General features: G+C 56.0%; 1 protein-coding gene across 4 annotated transcripts; it reads right to left on the reverse strand.

The window, feature by feature from the left end:
* Nucleotides 1-958: 958 nt before the first annotated feature.
* On the reverse strand, nt 959-13,689 carry Pgf (placental growth factor). 4 transcript variants are annotated; one of them, XM_048799003.1, is made up of 8 exons: nt 13,510-13,688; nt 13,232-13,374; nt 12,015-12,057; nt 7,408-7,604; nt 7,114-7,190; nt 5,094-5,123; nt 4,926-4,988; nt 959-1,829 (listed from the first exon to the last, which is right to left on the reverse strand). In XM_048799003.1, the coding sequence occupies exons 2-8, from the start codon at nt 13,304-13,306 to the stop codon at nt 1,802-1,804; spliced, it is 513 nt and encodes a 170-aa protein (XP_048654960.1). In that variant the 5' UTR covers nt 13,307-13,374; nt 13,510-13,688; the 3' UTR covers nt 959-1,801. The 4 variants fall into 4 exon arrangements, with proteins under 4 accessions (XP_048654960.1, XP_015349546.1, XP_048654961.1 ...); XM_015494060.2 differs by having other exon boundaries at nt 13,232-13,689; XM_048799004.1 differs by having other exon boundaries at nt 4,922-4,988; nt 13,232-13,689.
* Nucleotides 13,690-13,909: the final 220 nt, after the last annotated feature.

Genomic DNA, 13,909 nt, shown 5'->3' on the forward strand with positions numbered 1-13,909 from the left:
AGTCGGAGGCGGGTCCTATGGGTTTCAGACTCAAATGAGGAACTGGAGCCAAGGAGAGAACGGGGAACCCCCTTCTACCAATACCCATGACATAAAAGGACACACACAACTTGAGGGTCAGAAGCACATGGGGGTCCAACAGTAAGTGGTCTGGACTCATAAATAGAAGGGAACATTTTTTCATGCCAAGGTATAGGTAGGCGGAGGAAGTTGGGAAGTAAAAGGAAGAAGAAATTGGCAGAAAACCCCTGCTTCTAGCAGCCTGAGCAGGTGGAGATCCTGCAGTTCAGTGCCCTGGGGTCCAGGTCCGGAGGTGTCCCTGCAGCCTGAGGAGTCTGGGAGCTCCATTCACCCGGGGTCTGGAGGGCCAGGCCCTGCGCTGGGTGGGGTAGGGTGGCTCTGGGGCAGAAGGGGACCATTGAATTTTATGGTGTTCAGAGGTGGCTAGGGCCAGGCCTCTCCCCAACTCTGGGGTAAGACTACATCTGGGAGCCCCTCGTTGGGGAAGGTGCTGTGGGAGTGGGCCTGAGCAAGCCCCAGGGCAGCCCTGGAATAGCCTGTATAGAAAAAGTCTCCATGATGACCCAAGACACGGAGACGGGAGCCTGGGCACTGTTAGAATGTGTCCAAGTGGGAGGACCATCTAGCGAAGGCCCTTGTGTTAGAGATGAAAAAGGAAGGTAGAAGGAGACCCAGGGTCACTTGGTGAGTTGGAGACGTGGTCCTGGCCTCTGAATCCCACCCAGTTTGATGTCCTCTGGCTCCATCCGTCATTTCAACTTCTTGGGCCTCTGCTTCTCTACTGTCAAAGGAAGAGGGCAGGAGAACGCCACCTCGCTGTGCTGCAACCTGGGCAGGTTTTCTAAGATGGGAAACTGAGGCTCCGAGGTGGCCTTGCGCTCTGCCCGTTTTCTGCTCCTGCCCACTGCTCCAGCACACACGACCCTGGACAGGCTGCTTCCAGACTAGAATGCTTTATTCAAGAGAATCTGGCTTGGCAGTCAGACGGCCCTGCGGGGCAGCTGGTGGGGCACAGGGCCCTTGGGGAATCTGCTCCACTTTCCGCAGCCACTGGGCTAAGACACAAGGGCCCCTCTCCCGGTGACCTCATTCCCATTTTGCTGGGCTCCTCCTTGTCCAGCCTGCTCACTGTCCAGCCTGGGGCCCACTCAGCCTAAGTCCCTGAGACGGGGACAGAGTGGTGGTGCCCTGGCTAGAAAGAACAATGTTCCCAAAATAAGCAGGTGGCAAAGTGGGAGGGCGTGACCTTGGAGGACAGGAGTGGCAAAAGCCCCCAGGCAAGCGCCCGTTCTCCAACACTGAACATCCTGGTCTCCTGGGTGAAGAGCCGCTGTCAGGAAGAGGAGGACCAGTCTGGATCCCCTCCACCCACCCTCCTCCTTCCCACCCAGCCTGGGCCGTGGTGGCCGGAGCACGCGCCTGTACCCCTGCCTGGGCCAGGAGCCGGGCTCCCTGTGCAGAGCGCTGGGCCCAGGAACAGACTCTGGGTCCCCTCTGGGGCCTGGCCTGCCCCTTGCAAGGCCACATGTCTCGCTTCTTCCCAAGCCGAAGCTCCCACAGGTCCGTGTCTGGCTTCCTTCTTTCTCTCACGTTCTGTTTAAGGCACTGAATTCCTGAGGGTCCTTTCCCTCCATTCCTCTTGTCCTGGAGGGAGGGATTCATTCAACAGGGATGCAGTTGGCTAATAAATAGAGGACAGGTACCAGCAGGGAGGTCACCAGGAGTGTGACAGTAATAAATACACGAGCTGGGGGCGGGGTCTCGCTCCTCCGAGGGGTGGTTACGTCTGAGGAACAGTGTCACTGCACCTGCCAAGACCAAACACAGACAGGCAGGGGTGTCAGCACACTGTGGAGGGTGGGAGGTGGACGCAGAGAGGAAGCTTGGACAGGGTGCACAGGGAGGGTGCAATGCTCCTGGGACCCTGCTGACACAAAGGCCATCAAGCAGCTGCGGGCCACCCTTCACTGAACACTCACCCAGGTGCCCAGCCTCGTGCCAAGCCTGTCACAACATCCCAGGAGGAAAGTCTGAAGAACTGCCTTCCTGGTGGGATGATGTTCCCTCATCTGCATGGAACTAAAGGAACCTAGTTTCTCATCTGAGAGACCCAGAGAGGTCAAGAAACGCCCAAGATCACACAGCTAGTCAGGGACAAAGTCACATTTGAACTCAGTCTGACTTCATGTAAGAACAGCAGTCTTCAAATAGGGGAACAGGTGCCTTTAGATGATCGTGAAGCCTGAGAAATGATGATTTTAAAGAAATTGGTTTTCAGCCTTTGTGGGTATATGGCCTTAAGATTGGTTGTGTGAAAAAGTGACTGAGGTCCGCTTCATTACCCCTCTTCCTTTAGAAAGGAAGGGATGCACCTGGTCCTTTCTAAATCCTGTTAAAGTGCTCTGCAGCAAGGTGAAAGTGTTCTGAGGACACGAAATGGAAGGACAACCTGAATCCTGGTGTAGGTGTTGAGACCGAAATACATCAAAGGACTGGGTCACCAAGTCCTTGGCAAGTGAGGAGATTTCTTTTCTTTTTTGGTACAGGGGATTGAATTCAGGGGCACTTAACCACTGAGCCACATCCCCAGCCCCTTTTTAAATATTTTATTTAGAGTCAGGGTCCCACTGATTTGCTTAGAGCCTCACTGAATTGCTGAGACGGGCTTTGAATTCACGGTCATTCTACCTCAGCCTCCCAAACTGCTGGGATTACAGGCACGCACCACCGAGCCCGGCGAGTTAGGCTATTTCTACATTTTTTAACAAAATTGAAGAGCAACCTAACCTAGCTGTCAGCCGATATATCATCAGAAGTGATTTTCGTTAGCAGATCACCCTGAGGTTTTTGGCAAATAACTTGGAAGGAGTTCAAGTAATTGAGTGGCATCCAGTCCCATTTACTTATTTCTGAGTTTGATTCCTCAACCTTTTCATCTACAAAAAATGATAAACAGAAGTGCAATTTATGCTGAATCCCGTCTCAGTCTGGCAGGAGGTAACATTCATCAACAGAGCCATTAACTAATTGAAAAGAGGCAGCCACATCCATCTCATTGAGATGCATCCCCAATAAGATGGATTGTACTTTTAGGCTTTAAATTTATTAAAGTATGATGTATTTGTGCTGTTTTGGTCAAGTGGTACTACCAATAATTATTTCAATAATTTATTCCAGGAGAAAATTTAATTTGGTTTCATGCTCACAGGATATTAAAAATAGTTTGAACTTATATACCATTCTGTGGCAGCCAAATCTAACAAGATGGTAAACAATTTTTTTCTTTTTCTTTTTGCAGTATGGGTATCAGATACAGCACTTTGTATATGCTAGGCAAGCTCTCTATCACTGAGCTAAACCCCCAGCCCAATAAAAGTCTTTTGAGCATTAAAAGTAATATTATATTAGGCAGAAATTCTGTAGGGGAAGTGAAACAGAAATGAGCTGTTTCACTCTTGAGCTATAAACTCAGCAGCTTGGGAAGCTGAGGCATGAGGATTGCAAGTTCAAAGCCAGCCTCAACTTATGAGGCCCTAAGCAACTCAGTGAGACCCTGTCTCTAAATAAAATTCAAAAAAAGGCTGGGGATGTGGCTCCACGGTTGAGCACCCCTGGGTTCAATCCCCAGAACCATAAAAAACATAAATGCAAAGTCCCAGGCAAATAGAAGTAATGTTATACGTAAGTAAATATTAAGGGAGGTTATGAATATATTTTTTTGCTGTTCATTTTTTAAATATTAGATGATGAGGAGGACTACATTAGGACAGCATATTCAGTAGGATATTTCTGGAGACTGAGTTATAGACTCACTCTTATAATAGTTTTACACTAAAATATTATTATTTACAATGTGCCAGAAATTATATCCTTTGCAACTGTTTGTAATTATGATAAGAAAGGGTCAAACCACAGAGAGCAAGAAAGTCCATGAGTTCTGGAAATTCTTTCAGAAAATGCCCTAATGAAATGGTTGACGACTGATGGCTGGGAGATGGCGTGATGGGACACTCTGTACCTCGGGCTGCCTGGCTCCCTTGATTTCACTGCCAGTTTCTGCCCTAAATGGCTGTGTGGGCTCAAGGTAGAAATGAGGGCCATAAGCCTTAGGGGGCCTTTGCCAAATCCCTGTCTTCCCAGATGGGGTAGAGATCTCCACTCTTGAAGGACCTGGCTTCTGGGGTCAGGACTTGGGTAAGCTCCACTCCTACAGCGTGAAATGGTTTCCTGTCGTGCAGCTACAAGCAGACCTAGGCCCTGAAGGGAAACCCTGGTTTACTGTGCATGTACAATATTTTATTTTTACTATTTATTCTCACAAATTTAGGTATTCCCTTCTCTAATCCTTCTCTCCCAGCCACACTCAACTCTGGGACTCCAGCCTGCTGTCCCCAATGTGAAGCCAAAATAGGCAAGGGACATGGAGAGGGGAAGAGGAAGCAAAGGGACCCTAGAGTAGAAAAACAACTGGGAGCCAGTAGGGGCTGCACCTCTCCAGGGCTGTGAGGAGCAGCCCTAGCCAACTTTGTGTCATTCGAATGTAAATGCCCTAAGCCCTTGTTCGCTTGCCGATGGGTCTGGCACGCAGGAAGTGCTTGGTAAGTGTTTGTCAAATGACCCAGCACTTGGCATACTTCCTGCCCCATCAATTTAGGAAGAGAAAAACTAGGCTCAGAAAGGTGACGTGATTTGTTCTAGATCTCATAGAGATTAGGGGCTAAGCCAAGGCAAGAACAGAGGGTCCCTGATGCTTTCTGGGCCTGAGGGAGGTGCAGCCCTTATTCTGGTCACCAAGAGTCCCTGAGCCTTGTCTGTCCTCAGGCGGACCACTGACCCCTGCCAGCAGGGAGAGGCCCCCCATTGGGCCCAGCCTCCTTGCCATCCCTGGGCTCCCACTCACTCACTGATGGCAGTCTGTGGATCTCTGCTTCTCTTTCTTCCTCTTCCCCCTGCCCTTGAGTCTCCTCCTGCAATAAGCCAAAAGCATCAGGACAAAGCGTCTGGGGCCCTCATGCTAGGACAGGGGCTGGCAGGTCGGAGAATACCCCATGCCCCAGCCTCTTGCCACTCACCTTTCTGGCTTCATCTTCTCCCGCAGAGGTCTAGGGAAACAGAGAGAGGGGAGAGGGGAATCAGGAGAGCAGTAATGGGGCCCCCCTGCCATCCCACCACCTCCCCTCAGACTTCCCTAGGATTGGTTCTGCAGTTGACACTGTGGCCACTAGGGGGAAGCATGGAGCTGGTGAGGGAGAGATGGCCAGAGGCCTCTGGGCTGGGGTTCCTACCCTAGGTTCTGGTGACTCCCCCCCCAAGAGAGGTACAAATCCCCCCTTAGGGCTCCTCATCTGCATGCCTCAGCCTCTTGGCATCAAATCTGGGGTCTTTTGAGTCTATTCTCTGCTTCTTCACTTTCTCTGTTAACTTCCTCCCCTTCCTTCCAGGGTGCATTCTGGGAATTTCCTCAAGGATGGTAATTGATGGACGAGACCATGGACAGAGGCGATGATTGCTGCCAGCCAAGGCTGCCTGTCAGGGCACAACCCCCACCCCTCCCTGGCAACACCAGGGGCAGTGGGTGAGGGTGGTGACGGGAGGTGAACACAAGCTGCATGGTCACCAGGCATGTCCCAGCTCTGCCTCCCGGGGATGTGGCTGTTGGCCCAGAAGTGAGAAGAAAGGTGTTCCTGTTGCCAGGCCTGTTGGAAGGGGATGGGGCCTCAGTCTTCTCTGGGAACAGTGGGGGGAGGGAAGGGGGCAGCAGGGTAACAGTCAGTTCTGGGCTGTGGGCAGGGAGGGAATTCTGCCCTGGGCTGCTCCTGCCTTGGGAATGCCTGCTCTCCATATAGGGCAAGTCAGAGACACTCTAGAAACCTCGCTTTCCTCATCTGCTCGTGCTACAAGAGTGGTGCAAAGGCAAAGGTAATGTAGAAGGTGACGGGCACTGTACAGCACTGTACCCAGGAGTGATCGTGACTGAGATTTTGCTGTACAGCTGGCTGAGCAGAAACAGGGCCCTCAATGCTGACATGGTGAAGAGGGCCTGGAGTCTGGGCTCAGGTTCAAAGTGGGAAGCCAGAGCCCCAGGTTCCAGGCAGGGCTGAGCCTAAGTGGTCCTGGGGCTATGGGAGAATGTGGTGATGACCAAGAGAGGCAGCATGAAAAGGGGAGGCCTAAGACAGACAGGCCAGAGTTCAAATCCAAATCCCCCCTCCATACTCACTAGCTGCATCTGCCTTGGTTTCCTCACCTACACAGTGGGGACAGGGCAGCCACAAGAGCAAGGACCTTGTCTGCCTTGCTGATCACTGTATCCCAAGCATCTAGGCCAGTGCCTGGCATACAGTAGGCACTTAATAAACATATGTGAGTAAATGAGAAAACACAATCAAATGCCTCATCTGGGGCTGGGCACAGTAGGTACATAATAAGAGCTTGTCCTTCGCCTCTTCCTACCCCACACGGGCTCTAGGCCTGGCCAGTCCAGTGCCTCGCCCCATGGCCTAGTGGTACCTAGAGCAGCATCTCAGCCTGTCTCGCTCTTTCTGGACCTGGATGTCAGTACCAGGCCTGCTGTTCCTAGTGCTTGGGACCCAGGCAGCAAGGCAGGTGCTGGCCCAGCCTTAGCGGGTTGGACGAGGGTGAGGTGGCAGGGGCTTCAACTTTAAAGAAACCTCAGCGCGTCCTTTCTCCCGCCCCTCTGCTCCCACCAGAGCTCGTCCTTCCTTCTGATTCTCAGCGCAGTCACCCCCTCCCGAGGGCATGCAACCTGGCCCAGAACCAAGTCCAGCCTTGTGATGCCTTTGCCTCCAGGGGCCTGTGGCAGCTGCCTCCCATCTCAGAGGAAGGGAACAACGTGCGCTAAGCCCCTGCAAGTCTGGGAGGGACCCAGGCTTCCCCTTCCCCTGTGGCATCTCAGCAGCTGTACTCCAGCTGCTGGGATCAGCTCCCCAGGCCAAACTGGCTGGTGGGGTTAGAGAATGAAAGGCAGCTGCCCCGGCTCCATTAAGCAGGGAAGTAAGCGCTGCCTGCCGCAGGGCCCGTAGCTCCACCTCTGCCCTGGGACCCTGTCCCGGAGGTCTACCCAGGACCTACCTGCACTCGCAGCTCACGTGCTGAGAGAATTTCAGCTCCACATAGGAGGGTGGACCCTCCGGGGGGATCTTCAGGATCTGCAGGAAGAAAAAGGCCAATGCCTGGTGAGGGTGCAGCTGAGTGGCCGCGAGCTGAGCCGGGCTCAGGAAGGAGCACCCTGTGCTGGGGAGGGGATCGAGGGTCCCTGGCCGGGGCCTTGGCCCGCCTCCTCCTCTCTCCACATCTTTTCTAGTGGGCATGTTCCTGGGTAGGGGCTGGCCAAGGAGCCCGCGGCACATGAAGAGGGCCCCCTACCTGCATGGTGACGTTGGTTGTCTCCACGGGCAGACAGTGCAGGTCCTCGTCACCACAGCAGCCAGTGCAGCGCTTCAGGGAGACACAGGACGGGCTCAGTATGTACTCCATCTCACTAGGGTACTCGGTCACAATGTCCACCAGCTTCTCCAGGGCCCGGCAGTAGCTGCGGCCCCACACCTCATGGAAGGGTATCACTACAAAGGCAGGAGGGTGGGTCAGGCCAGCAGGTGGCTCCCTGAAGCCGAGGCCTGGCTCCCAGGGTAGCCCATGTGTCCTTCTCCCTCAGCCCTCAGTCCCATCTGAGCCACCTCTGTTCTTCGGAGCTTCTGACAGGATCCCTTTGGGATGCCTGCTGGACCCTTGGCTCTTCTTCTGGGTACAGATCCCAGCAGAACCGAATCTCTTAATCCTGAGCTCTCAGCTCTGTTCTCTGCTCAGGTAGCCATGCGGGTCTTGGTTCCTTGGAGCTTTGAGGACTGTGCCTGGCAGCTCCCCAAGTCCTCTGACCCTTCTCAGGCCTGACCTGGTACTTCCTCCCATCGTGGGGAACGTGCTAAAAACCATTCTGGAGTCCTGCAGGGAGGGTTGGCCTTCCCCTTAGTCCTCTGCCCAGAAGCCTACCATGGCTCCCTCGTGTCCCGCCCCACACAGTGCCAGCTCCTCTGCCTGCAACCAAGACCACATGGAGCAATGTGGCCCAGCCTTCTCTCCACTCGGAGCCAGAGCCAGCACACTGAGCCAGGGCACATGACGTCCTTCCCCAGGTCTGGGCTTTTGTGCTGTGTGCTGCAGGAGGAGGGTGATGTTCTTTTCCTTCTTTTTTTGTTTTACTTTTGTTCTTTGCGATGCTGGGGATGAAGCCCCAGGCCTCAGGCGGGCCAGGCAAGTGCTCTGCTGCTGAGCTACACCCTGAGCCCACCCTTCCACTTCTTCCCAAGGAAAGCCCTGCCCCTGCTTCCCAGGGTCCCCTTCCCACCTCCTCTCTGCCTTCCCCAGAGATTCTCTAGGCTCCTCCACCGAGCACAGCTTGGCCCCAGGCTTCTCCTCCTCTCTCTTATCATTGGTGGCTCTTATCTCCTTTACAGCCCAACTGAGGCTCTGGGAAGTCGGGAGTGAGGCAGAGGGCTGGTAAACACAGGCTAAGTGACTCCTGACAGATTAGATGACAGTTCATTGAGGATTACCGGGGCCATCCCTGAACCCTGAACTGTCCTGGTTGTGGTGACTGGGATCTTTGGGGGACTGATCTGGAATCTCTCAAAAAACACTACTCCTTGAAGGGAAGGTCTGGTGCCAGGACCCAGTAGAGGTTCCCTGGGAGTGGACAAGAGCCAGGACATCCAGTTTCTAGTCCTGGCTTTATACTGACTGTGTGACCTTGGGGAGGTCACTTAACCTTTCTGGATATATCAGTTTCCCCGGCTAGGGAAAAAGAAGGTTGGGAATAGGTGGTTGCTAAGGTCTCCCTCGCTCTGACAGACTGTGATTCAGTTCGTGCAACCCAGCCGGCCTAGCCTTGAGAATGTGGGCACAGAAACATCCCTGGGCCCGGGTCATCCTGCTCCACATCTGATGGTCATCCTCAGCTGCTGGAGGAGGACAGGGAGCTGGGTCACCTGGGAGCCCTGCAGCCTTGGCATAGAGCAACAGCCTCTCCCAGCAGTCCCTCACTTCCTCCCATGGCTTTTCCCAGGAGGCAGATGGGGCCAAAGTCCATTCCCCTGAGCCTATGAGGACCTGAGTCTCAGGGCAATCTCAGAAGAAAAATAAACTTCAGTCACAGCAGAGGCCCTTGAGAAAGGCTGGGAGCTGGTGGAAAGTACCCAGAGCCAGGACGGCCACATGGAGATGGCGGGGCCGCCACCGTGCAGCAGACCCGGCTCACTGGAGTGTGGGCTGCTCATCTTTCCCTGCTCACCCCAGGGGGCACTTGGGCTGGACCAGGGCTGGAGGGGGATCCCCAGGCTCCCTGACACTCCCTCTCCAGGCCACTGGACACTCCCCCTGGGCCCAAGAGGGAAACAAGTCCTCTTTCCCCATAGGCACCCTGCAGCCCAGGGGGAGCCTGCCTCCGCAATACAGGGTCAGAGAGCACCTTCCTATCGCCAGCTCCATGAGCTGTATGTTTAGTCTAGAACCTTCGTGAGCACTATGCGACTCTGAACATTTAATCTCCGCCGTGGAAACATAAATAAGAGCAGAGGGATAGTCAGGGCCCAAGCACAGCAGAAGGCTCGGTTTCCTGTTCTGGGACCAGCCATTAGGGAGGGGGACAAGAGCAGAGAAGGGAGCACCCCAGCCCCCTGTCATCCATAAATAAATCCCACCCAGCTGGGCCTAGAGGCCACGGCCAGGTTGAGCAGAGCCAGCTGGGCCAAGGCTGCAGAGGAAGGGATTTCCTCTCCTCGACCCCACACCCATGGTAGGGCTCTGCGTCCACAGCACCCAGGCTCCAGGGCTCCGAGATCCTGAAATCTGTCACTTTCTGGCCCAGGTAGGGAGACTGTTGGTAAGGGCGGAGAAGGCAGAGGAGTGGGGCCTGGTTTACCTGGAAGCTACCTAGAAAGAGTAGCTCATCTCTGGAGGCCCCTGTCTGGGTGTGAAGGAGGAACAACACTGGGCTGGGCGAGGGGCCAGCTGAGGGAGTGCGGTGGCCGCTCTCACGTGTGGGGTGTGGGCCGAGCCCCTCAGGAGGGAGCTCCACTGGGCTGCTCCAGGGAGCGCGTCTGCTGGCCCCTGGTCTGTCAGGGCTTGGGGTGGGGGTGGGGTGAGAGGAAGGGGAGGCTGAGGCCCCATCAGGCACCGGGCCAGGGCTGGGTGTTCCCCCAAGGAGGCTACTCCTGCAGCCACTCCTGGGCGCTCAGCTCTCTCCAGCCCTGTGGGTGCGTCTCCATCTGTTCCTAACTTTCTATTTTATGGAGAATAGAGGACACCCAGGAAGGGACATGAGAACAAGCTTCTGGAAGCCGCTGGGGAGGGGCTGCTGGGCTGGGCAGAGCCGCTGGCCACCAGCCGGAGCCCAGCAGGTGTCCTCCTCACTAATGGGGCACATAGCCAGCCAGCCACAAGGGACACCCTGATTGTGCCTGCTCAGCCACCCAGCAGTTGGGAGGGCCTGGTGGCAGGTTCTGCCAGATACATTGCAAAGTGCCTGAGGCTTAGGCGATCCTAAGGACCTCTCTGAACTCCAGGTTCTTCATCTGTAAAGTATGGATAATGTGAATGTTTTCTTAGTTCACAGCCCCGTGGTCAAACGACATGATAGTAAATGCCCATGAAGAATGAAAAATCAATGGCCATGGCCAGACCATGCTATCTCTCTTGCTTCGGTGTTAGCAGGAAGAGATGTCATTTTCAGATTTTGAACACTGGAGCCCAAAGCTCACTGTGCTTCCCTGGCCACAATACAAGCTCCCTAATGGATTAGAATGACAGCTGAGCTGACCTATATGAATCTATGCTCTCAAACCTCCTCACCCAACATCCTGGTGTATATCTTTGTGTATCTTCCATGAGTCAGAGAATCCTATAGTCTTAGAAAAAGAAAGAACCTTCAGAATCATGTAGTCGAATGCTCCCATTTTGCAGATGAGGAAACTGAGGCTCAGACATCTTTGGCACCTGTTGCCAAAACTGCACTAAAAGCATCAAAATGAACATGGTGTAGAGTTGGGGGGTTGGGGTTTAGTCCCTCCCCAAATCCCAGAGAGCATATTAAGGCAGTTCCAGAGGGCATAGCAAGGGGTGTCACTGAAGCCAAGGATAGCTAACCTGCCCCTGCTCAGTGGCCAAGGGGTCTGGGTCTCAGGCATCAGCGTGAGAGAATCTGGCTGCTGGGTTGGCAGGCAAGTAGCCAGGCGGGCAAGCCAACAGAGGGTGTCCCAGCCCATGGACGGCTATCACACGAGTGTGTGGTGTGCACGTCTCTACACGCCCCCCTCCCACAGCATGGTGGGAAGCCTCAGCAGTGGTGTGTGGCCACTCTGCACGTCTTGGAGAGGCAGGAAGGGAGGAGCAAGGCAGGGGGCCTGGCATGGGCCTCTTGTCTTCTGCACGTATGTCTCTTTGGCAAATGTCTCCTTGCCCTTTGAAGATTCCCTCTTGATGCAACCCGGGGCGGGGAGTGTTGGGGCCAGGGAGGGCGCGACTCATGTTCTGTCTGTTTGTAATCAATGGAAAGGCCTGGTCAGATCCCTGCAGCTCCACCAGGGTTGGGCTGTGGGGAGGCCTTTTACCCCACCCGGTCCTCTTGCTTGCTTGCCCACTGCATCCAGCTCCCAGACCCCCAGTCTGGATCCTGGCACTCACTGCCTACCCCACCCTCCAAGACCCTGACTGCACCCTCACCCCAAGCTGGGAACAGGTTCCTAGCCAGCCCAAGAGTGGAGTGACTCTGGCCCAGGGCTGCTACACCTCTCCATGTTGCTGGGTCTCAATGGGTAGATTGATCAGGTCCTGCCAACTTCATCAGCAGTAGCTTATAGACTCTCCCAACTTATTTCCAGCCAGTACCCAACTCTGCATGCCAATCCCATCCCATCCTCTGCTGGGGCTTGGGAGGAAGGAGAGGGGCTGAGCACATGGACCCCAGCCTGGCTGCTTACCTTCCACCTCTGATGAGCTGGTCTCAGCAGACAGGGCCCGCTGCTGTGGACAGAAAGGTGCAGAAATGACGGAGGTCACCTTGGGGCTTTGCGTTTCTGGGACCCATGTGATGGCAGGAAGGTAGAGGCCCCCAGAACTCTTCCCCACCCTCTGCACACACTCTGCCCTGTCTCAGAGCTGCCTCTTTCTACACGTGACTAAAACCAATTAGACCCTAGGTAAGTCCCACCTCTCTCTGGCCTCAGTTTCCTCATTTGGAAAAGGATGGAAGGCTGGAGGCCTTTGGAGGCCTCCTGTGTCCCAAAGATCTTATGATCCTGTGGGGTCTCCCTTCTACCCAGCCCCCAGGCCAGCCCTGCTGGGCCCTGTACAGCCCGCCTTGGCTGGGTGCCAGAGCCCAGGGGGAGGTGATCAGCTGGTGGGAGCTGAGGGGCTGGAGCAGGCGGCGCCATGAGCTGGTGCTGCCGGTAACGTTACACCTCTGGCCAGCCCTGCAGCAGGCAGGCTGGTGGCTGGGCTGCTCAGCAGGGGACTGTCCAGTCCACCAACTCCTGGGCTGCGGCTGGGGACTCCCAGGGCAGCAGGGCAGTGCAGTGGGAAGGGAGCTCATTGGCTTTGTCAGGATTTCACTGCCCAAGCTGGCTCCCAGCCAAACTCACCCAGCTCCTGGGAAAAGGGCCCTGCTCACTTCCCCAGGCCCTGCACTCAGGACCTCCAGCCACCCACCCAGAGGAGAGGGCATAGCAGGACCCCTTGTCTCATCCCCAGCTCACCCCTGAGCTCTTGTGGGGGCAGGGCCTATCCTCCCCACCAACAGCCTCTTCAGCCAGCTTCCTCCCCACCAGGCCAGGTCAGAGGTCCTGGGGGCGCCTGGCTGGTCACCGGGCCTCGACCCTGACCACAAGGCCAGGGAACTGCCTGGGATTAGTGGACAGATGCTTTTAGCAAAGCCACTAGGGCTCCAGGGGCCAGACAGGAAACCTCCCTCCTCCCTGTGGCTTCCCTGCCCCCACCAAGACAGCCCCCTGGAGCTGGGGACAGCCCAGTCTGAGAGCTCTTCCCAGAGGACACTGGTCCAGCCTGGCCCCTGGGAAATGTGTGTACATCCTAGGAGGTCCTGCTCCATGGAGCAGGTCTGTGACTTCAGAGCCCCCTGCTTCCAGTGCTGGGAGGGGGAGATTAGGAGAGCCAGGCCAGGGGTGGGGGGTGTTCTTACCTGGGGGTGCACAGCAGGCAGCGCCAGCCCAGCCAGGAGCTGCAGGAAGCAAGTGAGCAGCCTCAGGGCTAGCATCTTCTCAGAAGTCCTGAGCCAGGGGGCTCCAAGGGAAAATCACCATGCTAGTCCCCCTGGGGGGTTTCCTGGCACAGGAGAAGAGTTGAGTGAGGGGCTGAATGTCCCCCTCACTGCTGCCCGGAGGTCCCCGCTGGTGGCCCGAGCATCCTTTGGAAGCTCGGGGAGTCAGGAGCCAGCAGGTAAGGTTGTGGCTGCGGTACCTGGTGAGGAGCCTCCCGGCGGGTCGGGGCGGCGTGGGGCAGGCAAGTCCTTGGGAGGGTCCTCGGGGGCACGATGCGACCACAAGTCGTCTCGTGGCTGGGCAGAAGAAGTCTGAGGATGCAGTTTCCTGCTCAGACAGCAGCTCTCTTCTGGGACTGAAGCTGGTCGGCGACGCGGTTTCAAGGCTGTGCACGGGGCGGGGCTCCAGGCCACCCCGCCCACCGCGCCTCCCGCCCGAGGCCCGGCAGCGGCCCAGCGCAGAGCGCGGCCCGCGGGGCGCGGCGGCGGCGGCGCGGAGCGGAGCGCGCCGAGCCTGGGGCTAGTGGACGGGGCGATCGCCACACAGACCCCAGGGCCTCAGCCCGCCCCGGGCCAGCCCACCCAGAGCCACGACCCAGC

This window comes from Marmota marmota, unplaced genomic scaffold (genome assembly GCF_001458135.2).
Source record: "Marmota marmota marmota unplaced genomic scaffold, marMar, whole genome shotgun sequence".
In the NCBI taxonomy this organism is placed as follows: domain Eukaryota; kingdom Metazoa; phylum Chordata; class Mammalia; order Rodentia; family Sciuridae; genus Marmota; species Marmota marmota.